General features: G+C 44.0%; 1 protein-coding gene across 1 annotated transcript in view; it reads left to right on the top strand.

Annotated features, from left to right (window-relative positions):
- LOC148509465 (uncharacterized) overlaps positions 1–24,175 on the top strand; it is a 136,846-nt gene that overhangs the window by 49,871 nt on the left and 62,800 nt on the right. Inside the window, exon 2 of the mRNA XM_088443076.1 lies at positions 15,285–15,418. Within this exon, the coding sequence (XP_088299202.1) occupies positions 15,369–15,418 (50 nt within the window). The 5' untranslated portion in view covers positions 15,285–15,368. The remainder of the gene's footprint in view (positions 1–15,284; positions 15,419–24,175) is intronic.

Here is a 24,175-nt window from a genome sequence, read left to right as displayed (position 1 = left end):
TTAGTGATGTGCTCTTGAACCCCCCGATGGCAGCCCTGCCCGGCAGGGGGTGTGCGATGGACAGGCACCCGGCTCATGCAGGCGGGGTTTCGGAGGCACAATGCTGGGATGATAGAGACCTTCCGGCGGGGGCAGGACACGGCTCTGGGTACACACTGATGTAGCCGGCAGTGGCACACTGAATCAGCCGCTGTCACAGGCGGGGGATGGACGGCGGCAGCAGAGGAACAATGTCTCTGTAGCATGTAATGGACGCTGCAGAACAGGCACCTGACACGCGGGTGTGTGGAGGTACAATCATGCTGGAGTTCGCACCACCGGCGGGGGAAGGCGAGCAGCGGCACACTGAGCCAGCCCCATAAATACACAATGCGGCTGGCTTTAGGGGCTGTGCTCCAGACAGTGACTGACAGCTTGTGGGCAGCGTAAATCACTGACATTAGTGGGCCGAGCATATGTACCTTGGACCGCTCTGTCCTTTCAAATAGGAAAAAAAAAAAGTTTATTGCTTGAAGTGCCGGTATGTCATACCGTTGCATACCGGCACACTTCGAGCACTGGGCCTGATTCAGAGCCGGACTCTCTGACCAGAGCGCTCGCTCTGAATCAGGCCCGGCCTACCTAAAATTGGAGCGGCCTCTTGGACGTTCGCATAGCTGTGGGTTACCACCCACAGCTTATGCGAGCGTCCATGATGATGGTCGCGACCATCGGGTAGGGTCTCGTTGCCGCAAGCCCTGGAGTGATTTTGGCTCTATCAGAGCCAAAATCACTCCCACTGACATCACTAGTGATGTTAGTGGGGCCGGACCCAGACGGTAGGCGTTCCCATGGGAACGCCTCCGTCTGGCAGCCACGCCCCCGGCACGCCCTCCAAAGGGGGCGTGCTGTCACTCACCATCGACAGCACGCCCCCTTTGGTGCGAGACCCCGAGATCCCTCCGTCGTGCGCATGCGCACTTGGGCACCATCGACTCACTTGCGAGCATACAGCGCTTGCGGGTGGGTCTGAATGAGACCCACTGTTCTCAACTTAAAATGGTGGCAGACATGTGGTGCAAGTGGGAGAACCAATCACAAACCACAATCTCTTAATTGCAGTTTAGGATTGGTCCTCCCTTTCCTAATTCCCCCTTCTGGTTTTGGGCAATGCTGTGAAAGTAATTGAGGAGTAAAATTGTCTTTTTCATAGGCAATATTTTTGCGTTAAGATTTTAAATTTATAGTATTTCCTCAGCAGCTTCTTGTAAACTTTCTCCACTGTATCCAATTTAGTTTCGACAAGTATTTTATTCTGCAGCAGCTATATTCTGAGTATATATTATTTATGCTTGGTAATGTATTTTTACTCTTCTAAACATTTTAGCATGTCTAAATCCATGATGTCATTAAGAAATGTTTAGCCCATTTGATGCACATTATATTCCTGTTATATATTAATACATTTTATGAACTTAAATGCTGTTTTTACAGTATATTAGTTGCCTAGGTTAGGGTGGAGGAGCAGTGTTTAGGACTGAGAGTACAGATAAGATGTCAAAACAAAGACAAGAATAATAAAAGCTGATTTGAAATGGTATCTAACAATAGAAGACAATAGTCGTAAGGCCCCCACACAGGTTGCGATTTTTTAAACAATTTGGCTGTTTTCAACCGATTAGAATGGCAAATTGTTAAAAAAGTGAGTGTGGGCATGATAATGATGCCGATGCACGCTCCCGCTCTCGCTGATCTTGGTCGCTGATCAGTTGAACCTGCAGAAAGAAATCAACCTATCGTTCACGATTTGGCACACATCGTTCCGTTTGTATGCACGATGAACAATGCGATGGACGATGGATGATATGTTTTCACTTTTCCTGGCCACTCCCCTCCACTATTTTGTGCCAGTATCTTGAGGTTGTTTGCTGCAAACAATATATCGGTAACGATTTGCAGTAGTTAACGACCTATCTATGTCGTTTCATCGTTTGTACAATCGTTCCATGTATAGGCACAATATCGTTTGTCCGGGAGTGTTAAGGCCCCCATACATCAGCAATTGATTGCAGCAATTCTGCAATTTGCAATCGATTGTGTATAAAAATCTTTCCCTTTTTCAATCGATTGTGGCAATTCTGCAATCTGCAATCGTTTGAAAAAGGGAAAGATTTTTATACACAATCGATTGCAAATTGCAGAATTGCTGCAATCAATTGCTGATGTATGGGGGCCTTGAAGGAGTTCAAGGGTAATTGCAAACGAGATTGTAGCGTACGTGGGGGCCTTCTGTGTAGCCATGGCAGTGTGATATAAGAGATAACAAAAAATTTAAGTTTGAAGCAGAAAATGAAAAGGTAAAGAGCGGGATGTATCAAGCATTGCGCATCCCACCACTGATCGCAAACATAGTGGCGTTTTTAATGCAGTATAATTTTACAATTGTGGCTAAAATAGCAAAGGACAGCTCTTCCTATAAGAGATGTCCTTTGTGAAATAAGGACTTCGGGTATATGACCGCGATCATGGGGGGTCACTAATGTAATTAAGGCATGGAGAGAGACTCTCTTACTGATGGTGCAGCAGCATCGCTGATCCAGCAGCAGCAGCGATCTTCCCACCGCCGCCACTGGCTCTGGGCTGGTAGGGGCTGCCTGACAGTGATGGAGTTGAGGATGGTGTCCACCTACTTATCGTTCAGTTGGGGGAAAAGTTACTAACCCATTCATCCTTTACCCCTCATGCACCGTCTACCCCTGTCTCCCATTCCCGGTCCACTTACTTTGCGGCCCACCCCTAGCCCCTCTTTCTGGTCCCCTGCCCACTTTCTTGCCTTGTTCATTTTCTTCACTCCCCCTCACTTGTGAATCATTGCCTTCTCGGCCTGCTAGCACCCATATCCTTTCACTCCAATGCTGGCCATACACCTGCACGACCAGCATCAGATCCAATTCTCCATCCGGCTCCCGGAGCTCCCTAGCAGTCCCGGTGGCATGTTTGTTGTATTTCAAAGCACATGATCAGTCGTACGATCGATCGTATGCCTCACGCGCTCATTAGGGAAACAGTCATTGAAATGACTTGAATTGCCGCACGATGGATCGCATGAACAAAATAAACGGCACGATCTGCACATGATAGGATGGAACATATAGGCTGCGCATCTGATCATAAGATCCGATTTAAGGAGCTGTGGCAGCGTGCATCGGATCGTATCTTATGAAAAAAAGACACTATTTTCACAAGATCCATCATATGACTCGTCAAAAATCGGGCAATCGGCCCGAAATCGTGCAGGTGTATGGCCAGCACAACACTCTCAACTCTCCCATTCCTCTTCTATTCCCACCACACCAAAGCCGACTCATTCCCCCTTTTCTCCTGTGACTCTCTTCCTTTTACATTACTTGCCCGTCCAATCCCAATGCTCTCCCCCAGTCACGCCCCCTGCCACCTCCACAGCTCACCTATGGAGGCAGCTTTGTGATTATAAATGGAGGGGCTGTGACAGATATCAGAGATATCTTCTGCGGTCCCTCCATGGTACATTCCAGGGATCCTTAATATTTGTGGGTACCCACCCAAAAATCAGAATATACAAAAGTACAGGTACCAGACTAATTTTACAGGCCGACCATACTTGGACCTGTAGTTTACTATAAAAAAAAGTTTTCATTTATTTAATAAATGTTTGCTGGTAAAAAAAAAAAGTTGGTTGGATACGTGGAGCACCGTTTTAGATGGACAGTTGGATGGTGGAGGAAAGTTGGTCTGGTGTAAGGCCAGGTTAAGTGGTAATTTAAATGTATTGAAAAGTTGCTTGGGGTAAGAAGCTTGAGCAGAGATAAGAGATTGAAAATATGTTTGTGTCCAGAACCATTACCTAGGAGTGGTAGATATGTGAGGAAGTCACTTGGAGTACGAGATTTACGCCATTGAAATTATACTTTACGTGAGAGTTTTTGTAGGTGTCTTGTTACTTTAGAATGCCATGGTTGACATCTAAATATGCTTGGAGAGTGAAGGGTAGCTGGATCCACTTCACCGAGGGCTATTTCTATGGGAAGCAGTCGGGAAGTCGACAGACGGAATCCCGACCGCCGGCTTCCTGACTGTCTAATCCTGGCAAGGGTTAAATGACAGGCGTTGAAATCCCGACGCCTGTAATTTTACCTACGCCGGGAGCCCGACACCTGGCTTACCGATCGAAGGTAAGCCAGGCGCGGACAGCCGCGGAGGGGGGGGTTAGATTTAGGACTCCCGGGGGGGGACTTAGGGTTAGGCACCCACCAGGAGGTTAGGGTTAGGCTAGGGGAAGAGGGGGTTAGGGTTAGGCACCCCCGGGGAGAGGTTAGGGTTAGGCACCTCCCCGGGGTACTTAGGTTTAGGCGGCAGGGAAGGGGGGTTAGGTTTAGACACTTAAAGGGGGGATTAGGGTTAGGCACTTGGGGGGGAGGTTAGGGTTAGGCACCCCTAAGGGAGGGTTAGGGTTATGGGGTAGAATAGGGTTACAAAATACTTACCTTGGACGATCGGGAGTTTCCATGCGGCAGGCGCTAAATCATACCGAACCCATTTCTAGAGCTTGGTTCAGGTGTGATGCAGCAATCTCAGGAGACGTGAATGTAGAAATTGGTAAGAGCAGTTGCAGAGAGGTGGAAAGTTGTTGAAAATTAATAGTGCTAAAGTTTCTGCTGGTTAGAGGAGGCTTGGTAGACTTCAGGATTGAGATGGACAATGGAAAGAGTTACTACCACATTCATCATCATTATCTATCTTCTCACTTACACCCTGAATGGATTCTTTATTATCTGCTGGACAGTGCTTACATACTAGGATGGGTTAGTTATGCTAATAGCAATTGGAATTGTATATAAAATTTGACATGCAGATCATTATTTTTACTCTCAGAACGTGTACAATTTTACCAAGTGTGAAAATGTAAAGGTATAATAAATGCTTACACACATAAACATTAAGCTACAACATGTGTGCAAACTTGGGTTCAAATGTAGGTCTTTTTATTTCCTGATTGGCATGAAGGTGATACGTTTGTCCTTAAGTTATTACAGAATGCTATCCAAAATTTGAAAAAAATTTGGAAACTAAGGACGGGCCGTATTCAATTAGACGCGAAAAGCCGAGATCTGTGGAAAAGTATCGCCGATCTTGGCTTTTCGTGTGGCGGAAACTTATCTCTGTATTCAATTCTAGCCGCTTTTCGCATACGCGGAAAGTCAATGCAATGTAATAGGCGAAAAAGATTCGCCTCTGAATAGCAGGTGAAAAGAAGTGCAAAATCTTTATTTTGGGGTGCAAAGGTGGGGAAACCACTCAGAACCCTTGGGACAGTCCCCCAAAAGGACAACTGTGTCAAAAAATCCCGGGGAAAAACTTAAGAACACCCCAAAAAAGTACTTTAATTTTGGGGGCAAAAAAGTAAAAAGTGGGGGACAAACATAAAAACAAGCGAAAGAGACTTTTTGGGGGTCTGCAAGGATGGGTCAGGTGTTTTTAGGATTGCAGGTGCATGCAACAGGTGCATTTTACAAATTTTTTTAAAAGTTCACTTTAGAGACATATAAATATGCTAGTACCCATTGTCAAGTACCCCAAATTTGACAGAACTACTTATTTTCAACAGAAAATACTGCTTAATGCCATTCTTCACCACTTGTGCAAATTTGCTAATAAGAAACAATTGAAACAACTTAAGTACGCCAAATAGTGTTATTAGGGCTATTCGGGCACATGTACATTGATCCTCAATGTTAGTGCATCTTTTTTGGGGGGATCAGGCTGATTTCCCCATTTCTTACAGCACTAAATGCGTATTGTGCAGTCCTGTTGCCGATGTTTACGCATGTGCGAAATCTCCATAGACAAAAACCAACAAACTGTTTTCACCATCTCAGAGCAGGTGAAAAAATTTGCAGAATCCCTATTTTTGATTAAAAATGTGGAGACTTGTTTCAGAACCCCTTAAACACCCCCCTAATGACAAATTAGGTACAAATAATTTTTTTAATTAGCTTAATTTGGCCAATAATGACATGTCATATTTGGAGTGAGAATATTAGAAGAGTTGGAAAATGGGTTTAAAGTGGGTTTGGTGTATTATTACCAATTTTTAAAAGTGCACTTTAGGACACAAAAATATACTTGCACCCATTTTTATGTACCCCTAATTTAACTGCTGCATTTATTTTTTAGAAAAATACTAGCTTTTTATCATTTTTCACACTTATACAAATATGCATATAACAGCCGTTTGGCAAAATTTTAAAACCATAAAAACTTTTATTAGGTTCACTAATACACTTCTGAATTCATTCCCTATGTCAGTTAGCCTTATTATGGGGTACAGACAGATTTCCCCAAATCTTGCTGTACTTTTCGCTGATTTCTCCACTAACAGTTTTTGTGTGAATCCATTTCCGCGTCTTTTGTAATAGGATAGTGCGAAAAACGGGAGCGCGCATAGACAAAAGACGAGAAAAGATTGCACCAAAACATGCAAACTGTGGGAAAACTTCTCCGACGTTAAGATTTTGCTTTTTCGCGGCTCATTGTATATGGCTTTAAAATATAATAAAAATATTTTATAATAAAAATAGAAAACCCTGCTTGTAGAAAACATCTGATGAAAGGATAACAAGAAATTCCTCAATATCAGACCTGGCCAACTTGTTGCTCTCCAGTTTTTGTGAAACTACAAGTCCCAGCATGCCCTGTCTCATTTTTGTTATTAGTAAATGCTAAATCTGTGGCAAGGCATGCTGGGATTTGTAGTTTCACAACATCTGTAGAGCCACAGGTTGTCCAGGCATGCTATATATTAATCACAGTAGGAGATAAATCTGCATAATACTGTGATTGACCCAAATTAGCAGATTCTTACAGCTGAGAGCAAAAACTCCAAGGTAGCACAAGAAGCCTTAAGTAACAGTAAAGTGGTGAAAAACGGAACAGGAACAAAACAGTATTCCAATTGAAAAATATAAAGGGGGGGTTAGGTTAGGGGCTCCCGGGGGGGGACTTAAGGTTAGGCAACCCCCCCCCAGGAGGTCAGGGTTAGGCACTCCCCCGGGAGACTTAGGATTAGGCTGCGGGGAAGGGGGGATAGGCTTAGGCACTTGGAGGGGGTTAGTGGTAGGCACTTGGGGGGGAGGTTAGGGTTAGGCACCCCTAAGGGAGGGTTGGGGGGGAGGTTAGGTTACTAAATAGAAAAAGTACTCACCTGTCGGGATCTTCAGTGCCGGGCCTCCGCTGTTGGCCGGCGGTAAATTATACTGATTCCACTCGATATATATAGCCCTCCTTACACCCATGCATTATCAACTGCTGTAAAACTCTGGGCACATGGCACCAGAGGTGTAACTAGGGTCAATGGCGCCCAGAGCAATTAAAAAAAATGTTGCTACTTGAAAACTGTTGTTTAATACTCTGAATTTTTATTTGGTACTCAAATAAACACACACTGGAAACACTAAATGAGAAAATAGTGAGACATGAATATGACAGCACGTGTACATATACAATGTTGTGGAATGGAAATTTTATGTGAATGGCCAGGGGTCTGGGGGACATCTAGCCCCCAAAAGCTTTAGGGATTTTGAGGGAGAAAGAAATTAATTTTAGATGCTGTTTCAAAACTCCTGCAAACTGGGACTCTAGGGGACTCTAGGGGGTAAATTTACTAAAGTGAGAGTTTTTAGAAGTGGAGATGTTGCCCTTAGCAACCAATCAGATTCTAGCTATTATCTTCTAGAAGGTGCTAGTTAAAGTAGAATCTGATTGGTTGCTATAGGCAACATTTCCACTTCTTAAAAGCTCTCACTTTAGTAAATGTACCCCTAGGCCACCTAAAAAGATAAAAATAGCAATTTACTACCTATATCATACCTCCCAGCATTTAAGAATCCTGGGGAGGGACAGGTCGCACGCCTGAAGTCGCACGCCATAAAAGAGGGCAGGGATTCTGTAAAAGATGAAAAAGAGGGCGGAGCCTTGTAGGTTCCCCCGTTTACGTCACTTTGGGGGCGTGCCCAGCACTCTCCAAGATGCTGGACAGTTCCCAGGCTCTGTGTACACAAGAGAACAGATGCCGTGCCCCCCCAACCCCCCCCCCCACCGCGGGACACTGCGGCCTGCGGGTGGGACAGCAGGACAGTCCCAGAAAAACGTGACTGTCCCACTGGATGCGGGGCAGTTGGGAGGTATGCCTAAATGTCCTGAGTGCGGTTCCCCTTGTATTTTCCTTATAGGTTCTGCACTTGTCTGTAATTTCCTTATAGTGCCATCTTGTCTGTAATAACCTAACGGTACCCCCCTTGTCTGTATTATATTCACTTGTCTGTATATTCCTTATAGTGCCCCCCTGTCTGTATTATCATTATAGTGACCCCCACTTCTCTGTATTATGTCTACTTGTCTGTATATTCCTTATAGTGCCCCCAACTTGTATGTTTATTTCTTATATTGCTCCCTTGTCTATATTATCCTTATAGTGCCCCCTGTGAATGTATTATCCTTAGCCCCACTTGTCTACTTGTCTGTATATGCTTTGTAGTGCCCCCACCAGGGGCGTCTTAAGAGAGGAGGGCCCGCGCAGGTCCCCCTCCTCTCTCCCCGAGCGGCCAGCAGCTGGCCGGTCACCGCAGAAGCAGTAGACTCTGGGCACTAGAGTGTGCCTAGAGTCTACTGTGCATCCGCAGAACTCTGGAAAAATGGCCGCGGCGGCCATTTTCCGGTGTTCTCTGCAACGCTGACACCCGATGCGGGACCACGGACAGGTGAGTTTAAATATGGGTGCAGGGTGTGCGGTGCACCTGGCTCCCACACTTGTGTGTATATTCCTTATACTGCCCCACACTTGTCTGTATATTCCTTATACTGTTCTCCCTTGCCTGAGTTTTCATAATAGTGCACTCCTCTTGTCTGTATTGCATACTTGCCTACTCAACTCGGACCTGCGGGGTGGCTCCAGATTTTTTGGGTTACCCCCATCTCTGGAAGAGTAGGCACTTCTCCTGCATCCTGCCCACTTCCTAGTGGAGTGGGCAGAATGGGGAGAATTTTCACACAGATCGGCTGTCCCCGAGAAGGAGGCGGAGCTTAATGACGCAATTCTACAAGAATCGCTTCATTTGGCCCCTCCCCTATTTACATATCAGCTATTCACGGTAATTTACGGTGAGGAGGTGAGGCCTAATGACGCAAAACGTCCGGCCCCGCCAACCATCACCGCTCACCTGTTTCTCCTCCCTGGGCTTCTCACGGGGAGGAAGAATAAAAAGTAGGCAAGTACAGTATGCTGTATTGTTTGCTAAGCTCCTCAGACACGATCCCCTTCCCAAGCTGCTGCACAGTAATAACAGTCTGCCAGTGCAGATCCTGTGAAGACATTAAAGAGAGGTGATTAGATTGGGCACCTTGCTGTGCATTGGTCAATGGCAGGTTGAAATTTTGCAAGGTACGCTCTATTCCGTACACCATCCGGCCAATGGTTGAAGAAAAATTACATAAGTTAATAAACTCCTGGGTGCTTTCTATTGTAAAATGGAGTGAGTGAGCCACACTGACAATATCAGTTCTAAAAAAAAGGGGCAAATCAGGAAGCATCTGAATCTGTGGAGATTTCAAGACGACAATAAATTCAGTCTTGCGCCTTCTTCTCCTCCTATTCTTCCTGGTTACTATGGTATACTGAAGTAAAATTACAAGCATTTCATAAGTGTCAAAGGCTTTTATTGACAATTACATTAAGTTTATGCAAAGAGTCAATATTTCCAGTGTTGACCGTTCTTTTCCTAGACCTCTGCATTTAACTCCCTGGCATGCTGTCAATCAACTTCTGGGCCACATACTGACTGATGATTGCCCATTCTTGCCTAATCAATGCTTGGAGTTTGTCAGAATTTGTGGGGTTTTGTTTGTCCACCTCTTGAGAATTGACCACAAGTTCTCAATGGGATTAAGGTCTGGGGAGTTTCTGTTCTGTTTTGTTCCCCGAGCCACTTAATTATCACTTTTGGCTTATGGCAAGGTGCTCCATAATGCTGGAAAAGGCATTGTTCGTCACCAAACTGTTCTTGGATGGTTGGGAGAAGTTGCTCCTGGAGGATGTTTTGGTACCATTCTTTATTCATGGCTGTGTTCTTAGGCAAAATTGTGAATGAGCCCACTCCCTTGACTGAGAAGCAACCCCACACATGAATGGTCTCAGGATGCTTTACTGTTGGCATGACATAGGACTGATGGTAGCGCTCACCTTTCCTTCTCCGGACAAGCGTTTTTCCAGATGCCCCAAACAATCTGAAAGGGGATTCATCAGAGAAAATAACTTTACCCCAGTCCTCAGCAGTCCAATCCCTGTACCTTTTGCAGAATATTAGTCTGCCCCTGATGTTTTTCCTGGAGAGAAATGGCTTCTTTGCTGCCCTTCCTGACACCAGGCCGTCCTCCAAACGTCTTCACCTCACTGTGCGTAAAGATGCCCTCATACCTGCCTTCTGCAATTCTTGAGCAAGCACTGCACTAGTGTTGCCCTGTCCCGCAGCTGAATCAACTTTAGGAGCACTTGCTGGACGTTCTTGGGCGCCCTGGAGCCTTCTGTACAACTATTGAAACTCTCTCCTTGAAGTTTTGATGATCCGATCAATGGTTGATTTAGGTGCAATCTTACTAGCAGCAATATCCTTGCCTGTGAGTCCCTTCTTGTGCAAAGAAATGATGACTGCACTTGTTTCCTTGCAGGTAACCATGGCTAACAGAGGAAGAACAATGATTTCAAGCTCCACCCTCCTTTTAAAGCTTCCAGTCTGTTATTCTAACTCAATCAGCATGACAGAGTGATCTCCAGCCTTGTTAACGAGAGAATCACTGACATGATGTCAGCTGGTCCTTTTGTGGCAGGGCTGAAATGCAGTGGAAATGTTTTTGGGATTAAGGACCTGATTCAGCTTTGGGAATAGAGTGAGAATTAGCACTTAACTGTGAACCTGGACAAACCATATTGCAATGCAAGCGGTGTAAATACATTAAAAAAAATTGCATGTAGGGTAAATACTGGCTGCTTCTGCATGTAACCCACAAATACTGCACAGCTTTATTATTACTCCACAATCTAGATGTCAGTTTGGACACCTCCCTCCCAAATCTAAATTTCTCTGCACATTTTAAATCTGCCCCAACTGGAGTGCAACATGGTTTCACCAAGATGATCAGTTAAATGCTATATCTCACTCTATTTCCAAAGCTGAATCAGGCCCTAAGTTCATTATCATGGCAAAGAGGGACTTTGCAATTAATTGCAATTCATCTGATCACTCTTCATGACATTCTGGAGTATATGCAAATTGCCATCATAAAAACTGAAGCAGCAGACTTTGTGAAAACCAATACTTATGTCGTTCTCAAAACTTTTGGCCATGGCTGTAAGATCTACTTGTTGATGAAAACACACTGATACTTTTCAGAACATGCATGTAGCCATGAGGATCATAACTAATGCAGGGAAATTATACTAATTATCCCATTTGAATGTATATAACTTTTTTCCTACATATAACAGCTTCATAATGGGGGCAAGGTGCAATCAGGGGGGTAGCTAGCATCTTCAGGGAGACAGGGAGATTGCTACTATTTCAGGGAGTCTCCCTGACAATCAGGGAGAGTTGGCAAGTAGGGGTATGCAATGCTATCTTTAGGAAAATATTGTCACTGGCAGGAGTAATGTTGAGCACCTAGAAAATGTAACAAAGGTCCCTCATTGACTAAAAGAATAGGGCATAGGCCCGTTTTCAATTAGAGGCGAAAAGCCGCGATTCGCGAAAACTTTTTACCGATGCACGGTTTTTGCCTGTTTGCGAAGAATTGCCCTATTCAATTCCAGGACGTTTTCGCCTGTGCGAAAACTCTATAGGCAAAAGCAGGCGAAAAAGTTTGTCCACCCAAAGGCAGGAAAATAGAAGTGCAAAATCCATATTTTGTGGTACAAATGTAGGGACTTGGGAGCTCATTCAGAGCCACTCGCAAGTGGCCCGATGTTTGCACAATGCGCAATACGCCGCGTCTGGCATACACGTGCACGAGCCCCGCTGAGCGACTGAAGTTCAGTCGCTGCGGGGCTCGCAACAAGACCGGGCGGCTGTCGATGGTGAGTGACAGCTCGCCCCGTTTTGTGGGCGGGTTTAGGGGGGGTGGATGGACAAACGCCCAAGGAACACCTTGGGCGTTTGTTGTGCGGGCAAACTGACATCACTACTGATGTCAATAGTGGACTTCCTGCTCTATTAGAGCAGGGAGCCCACTCGGCCTTGTGGCAGCCTAGACCCTACCGCAGGGTCTCGTCGCAAGGCCGATGGTCGCGATTATCGCGATGGTCTCCTGGCCGCTCGCACAAGCTGTGGGTGGTCTACCACAGCTTTGCGACCGGCCAGAGAAAAAAAAAAACGCCCACAGACCCAGTGAGCGGCCAGCGTCTGCGAACTGGTCTGAATCTGGGCCTTGGTCCAGAACCCTCTGGACATTCCCCCTAATGACTAATTCGGGAAAAAAAAATATATATATTTTAATTCACCCCCCCAACAAAAATGTAAAAAGTGTTGGAAAATGGGTCTAAAGTACTGGGACAGGTATTTTGGGGTGCTGTATGGATGGGGCAGGTGTTTTTCGGATTGCAGGTGGCTGCACCAGGTGTATTTTTTAAATTTTTTGATCTACACTTTATAGACACAAAAATATACTAGTATCCATTGTAATGTACCCCCAATTTAACTACAGCAATTATTTTTTCCCACAAAAATAGCTCTCCATAATTTTTCCACACTTATGCAAATATGCATATAACAGCCGTTTGACTCAATTTAAGTACCATAATTACTTTTATTAGGGTTATTAATACACTTCTATATTGATTCTTCAGGTGAGCTAGGCTTTATTGGGGGTACAGACTGATTTCCCCCCCAAAAAACCTGAAATTTTCGCCAGTTCCATTATTCGCTGCATTCGCCAATATGCGTTTTCGCCTGTTTTACAACTGGAGAAAAGCGGGTGTGCGCATTGAGTAAGCAGGCGAAAACTTTGCCTCAAAACACGCAAATGAAGCGAAAACATCATGCTTTTCGCCGATCTTGGCTTTCCCGGCTAATTGAATCCGGCCCATAGAGTCAATAATGATGTGAATTTTTCAAAGGTCAAAAATCGTACTATGGACATATGATTGACATGTTGAGGTTTCACAAATCAGAGGACAAAATAGAGACCGTGTTGCAAGCTCCTTGAAAGGATAGAAGTGTGGATGTGGAGCATCCAGATCATATGCTCTCTACACAGCAAGTCTACTCAATCTCAGTTGCAATGTATAAATCCATAAAAAGAAACCCAGTGAATTGTTGCATCAAAATATGCTCATTATAGCTATTTTTATTAAAGTCGAGCAGACAAACAGGGTAACATCTTTGTTTTGGGACTAGATTATCCCTTTCCTCAAGTGCAGAATGAAGTACAAATGGAATGGGGAGATGCATGACTTGACAAAGGTATCCCACATGTGGATATAATTGCTCTATCTAATCAGTACAGATGAGCAAATAAGGTCAGGTGACAGGGGCTTCACCGGGTCTAGTGACACCCGGTGTGCACTCCGGATATTCCCTTACCCAAAAGGGGTGTGGCCTAAATAAATGGGCGTGGCCTCACAGGGGATCCTGATAACATCACTCCGAGGGCAGCCCAGCATCACCTGGCTTCCCCTGGAGACTGGGAAGTCTGCACTGTCTGCTACTCTTCTATGACAAGAGCCGGATGCTGCAGGAGAATGTCACACTGCAGCACTCGACTCCTGTCACTACAGGGGAGCCGGCATTTTGGTGTCACCCCCTCTGAAGGTGACACCCGGGTGCTGTCTGCACCCCCCTCATGACGCAACTCTTAGGTGCATGACAAATCGTATTTGTAACCATAAAATAACAGAAGCCACTACACACTACTATGTGCAACAAGGACACTATCAAAAAATACAAAGTATACAAAAAAAAAATCAGAAATTACAGCATACATATAAGCAAGGTAATGTTGCAGAAACAATTTAAAAGAAAAGGTGATATGAAATGCCTTCAGTGTATAGATAATATCATTCATCCAATCTAACAGTTTACTACTAATTCAGTTTATGTATTTAAAAAAGCATACTAGAATGTTTACACCACCTAATTAGCTTTATGTATGAAGTATAAATATTTGTATTTATTTTTTGGTGCATGGATTTTATCAAAGCTCTATTAAGGTCATCTATAAAGGATTAGTCTTCGTGTTTATAATACAAGTATTGTAGAAACAGACTAGATTACTAGTGTGTATGCTATGTGCTTGTTAGCCAATGTCGAATTAAGGGCAGGGCGGTCGCCTCGGGGCCCCCACACCCACCGCCTCTAACCCGCCACAGCAATATCTGTTCTCCGGAGTCCGCACCCTGCACTGCATCCGCCTTTGCCAGAATGACCTTCTGACATCAGCTGCTGGGGACATGGTGGGGAGTGGGAGTGGGTTCCTCATAGACCACAATGCATAAAAGTAACTCCCCGAATGAAGGGGATCCAGTCACTCACTACCCTGGCTGTAGTGTTAGTGTAAATAATGGACACACTGTCCTTCTACTCATATACCGTTTGCTAGTTGGGCGATAGGACTCGTGAGAGATCTAGTGACTGTATGCACATAAAATAGCGTTTAATCGGTCCAATACACCTGCGTTTTTCTAACCCCCCCCCCCCCATTACCACCTCCTATTCATCACTCCCTATGCAAGTGTGTACTCTGTATGGCGTCCGTGCATGCGCATTAGCAAACAATAGCTCATTAACAAACAATTGCTAATCCCTAAATTGACATTTTATGATGTACCTTGTTATCGCTGACTTCCTCCTCTGTATTGAATAATTATGCAGATACTGTATCACTGTCACTGTTTGATTTTGCACATTTTTATAATAAAATAATAAGTATATATGGTAGTTGCTAATACTGTATGGATAAATACATTGTATTTGTTTCACATAGATGCAGTTTTTATAGTATAAATAAAACTTGTATACATAACCTGCATTATAACAGTGCATGTGTGTTTTATATGACGTGGTTATATTATTCTCTTGGCATATTACGTGTGTCATGTGACCCATATAATGGCACTGAAGTTAATTGCTCCATCTTTTAACAAAAACAGTTAATGTCTGATCAGACTGGAAGTAGATTGTCTGTGTACTGGTCTTAAAATGTACCTCTTTGTATTGTCAAAGCAGGAGAAATGTCAGCGGACATGAGTCAGTGAAAAGGAAAAGGTCTTCTGACTAAGAAACTTGCTCTGGATCCTCGCAGTGTTTATCATGGACAGCAAGGAAGAAAAGAAGGAGCGAAGACAAGGCTATTTTGCAAGGTCAGTTCTGTTATTTGTTTCATTGCTATAAAAATATATGGGCAGATTAAGTACTTTCCCTGTGGACTTTCCTGGCTAATGACCTAAAGCACGGGTGTATCACAGCAAAGGAAGTGGATACATCGGTACAGGACATTCAGGTATATATATATAAACAAAAAAGGGAGCCAGCACATCCAATTATAAATGCAAGGATAGTAGTTTTATAGAGAAAGTAGCAGCATCATATAAAGTGCATATACAAAGTGTATGAACCACTATAAGTCAAGGAGCATGACGGAGACCATAGCGAGGGTGGTCAAAAACTGCCAGTCCGTCAGCCCAATGGACACATGTTGTCGGTTGCCCTACTGTGCAAAAGTTTACGGCAGCTGTGGAAAAATGCTGTAAAGTAAGAATGCTTTCAAAAATAGAAGTGTTAATAGTTTAATTTTATCAATTAACAAAATGCAAAGTGAATGAACAGAAAAGAAATCTAAATCAAATCAATATTTGGTGTGACCACACTTTGCCTTCAAAATAGCATCACTTCTTCAATTCATCTAGGTACACTTGCACACACAATAATGAGTGTCTGCAGGCAACAGTGAAGCATGGTGGAGGTTCCTTGCAAGTTTGGGGCTGATTTTCAGTAAATGGAGATTGGGATTTGGTCAGGATTATTGGTGTCCTCAATGCTAAGAAATACAGGCAGTACTTATTCATCATGCAATACCTTCAAGGAGGCGTCTCTTGGCTCCAAATTTATTCTTCAGCAGGACAACGACCCCAAAAATACAGCCAATGTTAAGAACTATCTTCAACGTAAAGAAGAACAAGGAGTCCTAGAAGTGATGTTATGGCCCCCACAGAGCCCTGATCTCAACATCATTGAGTCTGTCTGGGTTTACAGAAGGATTTGAGCAAACCTACATCCACAGAAGATCTGTGGGTAGTTCTCCAAGATGTTTGGAAAAACCTCCCTACCGAGTTCATTCAAAAACTGTGTGCAAGTGTACCTAGAAGAATTGATGCTGTTTTGAAGGCAAAAGGTGCTCACACCAAATATTGATTTCATTTAGATTCTCCTCTGTTCATTCTTTTTGCATTTTGTTAATTGATAAAAATAAATGATTAACACTTCTATTTGAAGCATTCTTACTTTGCAGCAGTTTTTCCACATCTGCCTAAAACTTTTGCAGTAAATATTCGTGCCATATCATCCATGTGAGCAGGTTATGTGGCTAATTAAAACCAGGTGAAATGTCAGCCAGAAACAGAATCTGTGTCCTGAATTGTAGAGATGATATGAGAAGTAGATAGATAGATAGACAGACAGACAGACAGACTAGCTGATGCACTTGGGTAGACCTTAGATATATTAATTTCCTTCCTGATGTAAAGGAGCGTTCTAGTATCAAGATTAAGTGTAGTAAACCTCAAAGACAAAATCAAACAACTGCCCAGCCGCCCCCAGTTCGCATGAACCACCATAAGTAAAGGGTTGGGACATGTCAAGGAGGTACTCAGCGGAGCTGATGTAGTTATCCCCCTTGCTGTCGTGGAGCACGATGGAGAACTCCTCCCAGTTGTCCACCACAAGCCTCACAATTAGTTAACATACCTCCCTAGCCATTATCTGAGTGTCATACATGAGATAGGAGAGGGACTGGAACATGAGGGGCCATCTCCTGTGATGGGGACAATGGTGTGATGCACCCTTTTCACTATAACATTCAAAAACTCAAGAATTCAATGAGGTGCTGCAAACATTCCTTAAAGACTATGGAACATATTGGAATTAAAGCATTATGTAGTTGTTGCGGATTTGTCGGTTGTGCTTTCATGCTGCAAATCTTTCATTATACCAATCCCTAAGGTGCTCTATACGAATGAGATCTGGTGACTGTAGAGGCCATTGGGAGTGCACTGATCTCATCATGTCCGTGGATCCAGTAATCTATTTATTTTCCCTCAAAATAATGGAGAAATGGCATGGTTTGTTACTAGTCTATTTAACAAAGTCTAAACACAGGGGATATCACAGATATCTCCTGCCTTGCGCAAACGATCACTGCAGACTGTAGTCCCCATTTTTCTCAATGGGGATGAAGTCTTTCCAAAAAGTCTAGGTTAGCTTTTTGGAGAAAATTACCGGCACATGTGCAGAATATATGCAAGCGCCGGTCACATACCTGAAACAGGCACAGTGCAATTAACACTCTCCCAAGTTATAATACATGTGGGCAGTGTGGGGACCTGCTTCACCATGATAATTACCAATCATTAGCTGCCTGATCATACATGTCCCCCACAGTTACTGCAACTAAGATAGGTGCAGCCTTGTGTATGCCTACTACAGGTCACATAGGGGTAGATGTATGCAGGACAGTAATTGTGGCATAACTTGTGTGCACATTTGTATTACCATAGTGGGTGTGCAGGGTTACTGACATTTATGTCTGCAGACAGAACATGTGGGTGCATTGCTGGTATAGATAGATAGGTAGTAGAAAAGCAGGGAATCTGAGGCGTGAACCTCAAAACTACTACCTTGATTAGGGCCTTATATGGCTTCAATTCACCTTTCCTGGGCATAAGATTTGTGATTACTTCATCAAAGGCATGGCTTGCTGGATTTTGTTGTGTCACATTTATCAGTATAGATTGAATATCTATTTGTGTTTTTCATTCCGGTTCACTATTGTAGTAGGAGCACCCCTCATACTACAGGTGCAAGTCTGTCATAGATTTTAAAATATGTATTGTTTAACTGAAGTAACATTTCATTGTGTCAGGATTTTGTCCTTTATATATAAAATAATTTCATTCAATTACAAAAACAGTGTTTACACACTGCCTGACCCTGACTGTGCTGGCTGTGTTTTTTCTTTTGTCAGTTGTTCTTCCTGCATTTGTATAATGATTACACAAAACAAGTAGAACATTTATTTACCAAAATCACTTGAAGATATTTAGGGGGAGATTAAATTAGCCACCGGGCTTACTGCGCGGGAGCTGCTCTGTGCCGAGCTATTCAATTACTGCCGCTGTTCATTGCAGTAAGCTCCAGAGGGTGCACTAAATGCAAATTTCCCCCCGTAGCCTCAGGATCTACAAGAAACAAAATCTGCCTTAAGTGTACCCTCTAGGGTAGGGGTGGGCAATATGCGGCCCTCCAGCTGCTGTTGAAGTACAAATCCCAGCATACCTTGCAACAGTTTTAGCATGGGCAAATAGCAAAACTGTGGCAGGGCATGCTGGGACGTGTAGTTCTACAACAGAAGGGGGGTCGCTTATTGCCCACCCCTACTCTAGTGCTTACTTTGTATAGTAATTCAGGATACCATCAACCATCGATAGTTAACAGCCATTGATGGGCAGCACAGATGGTGTAATGGTTAGCATTACTGCCTCACAGCACTGAGGTCATGGGTTCAATTCCCACTACGGCCCTAACTGTGTGGAGTTTGTATATTCTACATCTGCTTATGTGGGTTTCCTCTGGGTACTCTGGTTTCCTCCAAAAATATATTGGTAGGTTCATTGTCCCCTAACAAAAATGAACCCAAGTGTGTGAGCATGTGATAGGGAATATAGATTGTAAGCTCCCCTGGAATGGGGATTGTTGTGAATGACCAGATATTCTCTCTAAAGCACTGCAGAATATGTGTGTGCTATATAAATAAGTGTTAATAAATAAATAAAATAAATGGGTAACTTCCAATGGTTGATGGTTCTCTGCCATCGATGGGCGAGTGGGATCCGATGGTTGTTTTTCTTAAAGGAAGGAGCTTAGCCCCCCCACCCCACACACGTTTCTGATTGGCCTGCGACCTGCTGTGCGCCCAGCAGCGGGTACCATCAATGGGTGCAAACCACCAATTGTTCACCATAGATGGTTTATGTGTCATCGATAGTAATCACGGATGGAACCATTGATGGACACCCCACAGTTGGCCATCTCTAACGTTATTCCATAGCTCTGGTCATTTAACCCGGGAGCTATGGGTAAACACGTGTTAGACACGTGCTTACCACATGTGGAAACTGGCAAGTCATTCAATAGTTCTGGACATTAAACCCGAGAACTGCAGCCGTGCAGTAAGTCCTGCCGCTAATGGAGTTTGCCCATTAGACTAGATAACTTGTATGCTGAAAACAAAAGAGCATCCTCCGACATTAGAATGTTGTCATGAAATGTACAACATGAAATATGCGTGTATCCATAATTGTGCAAATTATCCCCCATACTTACCTACTCTCCCGAAAGGTCCGGGAGACTCATGATTTTTCAGGTAGTCCCCCGGAAGAGTGGGTGGATTTCCCACATCACACCCACATCCTGGGGGAGATTTATGACTCTGCTGACTTGACTCTGCTGCATCAGCTGTTGCCATCAATCTTTTGGCCCCTCCCCAAATCAGGCAATCTACTCTGACCCATTTACTCCACAAGTGCTCTTGCTCTGCTTACTTCCTCCACTTAAGGTTTCTTCTCAAATCCTACAGCTCGCTAAATGATCCTACTTCTCATCTCCTCGCCACATCTCTTCCCTGCGTTTCCTGCCTACATCTCCTCCCTGCATCTCCTGTCTCATCTCCTCTTAACCTCTCCTGCATAATCTCCTCCCTAAATATCCTGCCTCATCTCCTCCCTACATCTCCTGCCTACATCTCCTGCCTATCTCCTCCCTATATCTCCTGCCTCATCTCCTCCCTACAACTCCTGCTGGAATCGGTATGATATGCTGGCTGCCGGGATGCCTCCTGTCAGAATACCGACAGCATCCCGATGGTTGGTATACTTACCCTCCCCCCTAACCCTCCCTTCTGGTAGCCTAACCCTAACCTTCCCCACCCTAACCATTAGTTCCTGAACCTAAGTCCCTCTCCTTCGTGCCCAAACCTAACCCTCCCCCCTTAGTGTCTAAACCTAACTCCCCCTCAGTGGTGCCTGACCCTAACCTCTCCCCCCTCCCAAAATCTAACGCTAACCCTGCTAACTGCCCTAACCCCCCCCCCCCCCGCCTATCTTAACTCCCTTGTCAGGATATCAGCGTCGGGATTTAGACCGGCGGCATCCCGGCCACCGGTCTGCTGACTACATCCCCTCCTGCGTGCATCTCCTTCCTATATCTCGTGCCTCATCTCCTCCCTGCATCTCTTGCCTACATCTCCTGCTTACATCTCCTCCCTACATCTCCTGCCTCATTTCCTCCCTACATCTCTTGCCTCCATCTCCTCCCTGCATCTCCTGTCTCCATCTCCTTCCTACATCTACTGACTCATCTCCTCCCTACTTCTCCTCCCTACATCTCCTGCCTCATCTACTCCCTACATTTCCTTCCTATATCTCTCTTGCCTCCATCTCCTTCCTACATCTTCTGGCTCATCTCCTTCCTACATCTCCTTCCTACATCTCCTGGTTCATCTCCTCCCTACATCTCCTTTCTACATATCCTCTCTACATTATAATCATTTCTTAGCTACAGTATACTTCACAAAATGTGTTTGATGAATTGTGGCTGCCATATGGATCTTTATATGCTGGATATAGTGTTACATTTAAGAGCAAAATACGGAGGTGCAGATAACACCTCTTTGTCTGCTTCTGTTATATATATTTGGAACTTTCCGGGAATGGTCACTCCCTAGTGATGTTACAATCCATTTCTAATCATGTCATACATATTCAATGTCTCAAACTATTGTATTATAAGACATCGTTGCATCTGAAAAAAGATTTGGGAATAGGAAAGGTCCTCTTTTGGCGCAGGTTCTACCAATAGAAAGAATCAGTAACACTTCTTATAAATGGCTACGAATTTATTTAAAAGTTCATTGTAGTTGACTCAACACCCCGGGGGTGGCAGGGAAACAATGTCTTGTATAAGACATATAGAAGATAAATAGAATAAACTGGTTACTTGTTTCACGGGTAAGCTGTCTGCTTCTTCAGACTTAGATCTAGATTTAATTGTTAGAATGTTGATATATTGTTCATGGTGGCCCAGTGGTGGCTTACTATACCTGCTCCTGGCGGCTGCAACGCAGCTTCCAGGTTTCCGCGTGATCATGTGACTGTCACTTCGGGTCATATCTGTGATCCTCCAGCATATCAGTAAGTAATATTCTCCTAAGCCTGCCTTTTGTACCTAATCCTAACTCCCCCATCCCCCTGCAGCCTAACTCTAACCTCCTCCTGTAGCCTAACCCTACTGTCGATATTCTGTGAATGTCGATGTATTGCCTGTTGACATTTTAACAATGTTGACATCACTACTGTCGACATTGTGAATGTCGACCTAATGACTACTTAGGTGTTAATAGAGGAGCTGCAACTACACTTTTCATGGCTAATTCAAACTTCTGCTAGCTACTCTTTTTTATTAGTGCAGCACATAAAAACCAAAAAGAAAAGATGAGAACATGAAACATACATATGTATGCATGGAAAAAAAATTACATGCAATAATGCAGAAAACTTTGGAAAAGACGAAACATGTCTAACGGACACAAAGGAAATCAGGATGGTCGACCAAAGAACTAGGAACTGAAGTGACATTAGGCAACATTATCGGGAGGGATCCTAATAGTTGTCTAGTCTTATACCACTTGGTAGAATGAAAACAACAGCTTACGATCATCAGCCAAGGAATCTATATACCCTCCCAAATCTCAAATAACTTTTCAGCTCTAACATCCTTATACAAGGTGGCTTCCAGCCAATCTATGCTAAATACATAGAAGAGTTTAGTATGAAATAAGGTCATTGGGCCTGATTCACCACGGATCGCTATTCTGTTTATGCGCACGCAATGCAGTTAATATCAGTGGTGATTTGCAAATGCTTGCATTGGCATTGCGATCGCAACCTAACATAAGAACACCCACTTCCCCTTACTCAAATCCATATACTTTGTCAACATAGCGAAACAATTGGTAAAATCAAGTAACATTGGACCCATACACACAGTTAAGGCAGGTTAGTCCTCACTCAGGAATTGCTTACTTCAGCGCATTCTATGAGGCCTCAGGCTGCGTATGGTATCGCAGTGGATAATTTATGCATGCCCCTGCAACGGCGTTCGAACGCATTGGTACGCCTGCGGTTTCCTGACCACTCCCTGTTTGCGTGCGTGTTAGCAACTGCGATCCAAGCTGAATAAAGCCCTTTGTCAGGACTAGGGACTCAACACTGCTCAGTAGAGGCACAGGTACTTGCTCACTGATGGTACGGTTTGCAGTAGAGATGGTCATATATAAATCCTCATCATAGATGAAATAGACAACAGGACAATATACGTGGTTGTTATCAGATAGCAAGGACTAAGAGCAGCACTTTTGGTAGACACTGGTCCGTACTGAGACCGGTGTGGATCCGGACTTGGAGAATACACTGGTAATTGAATGAAACCAGACTTGGAGAATATACTTCTACTGTAGTGAGATCGGACTTGGAGAATGCACTTATGTCGTAGTGAGACTGGGATCGTCATTGGAACCACGAGCCCCGAGACCACCAGCACACTGAGGACCCTCTAGAGACACACCTAGCTGGACAGAAGCCTCCATGACTGCGTTCAGTGTCCAATGCCAGTGGGAAGGCTGCCGGAGCTCCAGGGCTCAGACCACAGCCACGCGGGGGAACTGCCGGCAGCACTCTCCATGAGACCCCAGGCCGGGACCCCCGACAAGACAGTTCATCATGACCCTAAAGATGAGCACGGTTTCTGACAGTTATAGTAGGGGGCTCTTTCTGAATCCACATATGTCACATATGTGATATAAATTTTCTTGCAACTGCAGATGCAACAAGTAACAGTTTCCTGCTACTGTACAACAATCTAGTTGATTGAGGAATTGCCCACTCAGCTGACAGCGGAAGCATTGGCGTAAGTACCATAGGTGCAAGGGGTGCAGTTGCTATGGGGCCCAGAGCTTAGGGTGGACCATTTTCCTTATCAAAGATACATGTGTTAAATACATTTTTCAACATAGGGTCCCTTACAAACTTTTGCTATGGGGCCTTCAAAAACCTAGTTACGCCCTGAGTAGAAGGTAAGAGACAGCAAAGCAACAAATACGTCTCCAAAACTGGGAAATGAGGGACAATCCCACATACAGAGCAGGAACGTAGCATCTGACCTATTACTCTTTGGACAGGCCCCTGTATCAGAAAGATCCATGACAAACCTGCGATGCGGGGAAAAATAACCATTGTGAAAGATATTATAAAACATTTCCCTATACATACTGTAAGAAAGAGTGCGTAATGAATGTGAGAATGTTTTCAAGAGCTGTTCCAACATAATGTGAGGGAATGTTTGTAACCATGACAACAGTCCCCTAGTGGATTTCAGGAAGTCCATCTGGTCATGTAAAAGTTTGTAATGGGACAAAACTGCCTTCCTACCCATTAAGCATAGAAATAAATTAAAAGTGACAGTCTCACGTTGCGCTCTAGATTGTCCCAGCAGTATTGTTCTTAATAGTGAATGTTTCCTCTTCGTTTCAATTATGTAATTCATAAAAATAAATAAATACATGAAAATACACAATAGTATAATAACGTAAAATACAAGACACTTCCACGTGTGAATAGGGTTCCCCAGTTCTTTTGAAGACACCCCACACATGATCAATTGATGACACTGAATTTTCTTACATTCATTTTTTCTTGAGAAATAATGGTGGTAAGCTCATAAAGGTTTCTATAGGTATTGTTTCCACTGTCAAAGGTGGTCTCCGATAGGGGAAATCTGCCTCCAATGTT

This window comes from Taudactylus pleione, unplaced genomic scaffold (assembly GCF_031769625.1).
Source record: "Taudactylus pleione unplaced genomic scaffold, aTauple2 ptg000326l, whole genome shotgun sequence".
NCBI lineage: Eukaryota > Metazoa > Chordata > Amphibia > Anura > Myobatrachidae > Taudactylus > Taudactylus pleione.
This window is presented reverse-complemented; position numbering and strand designations above follow the sequence as displayed.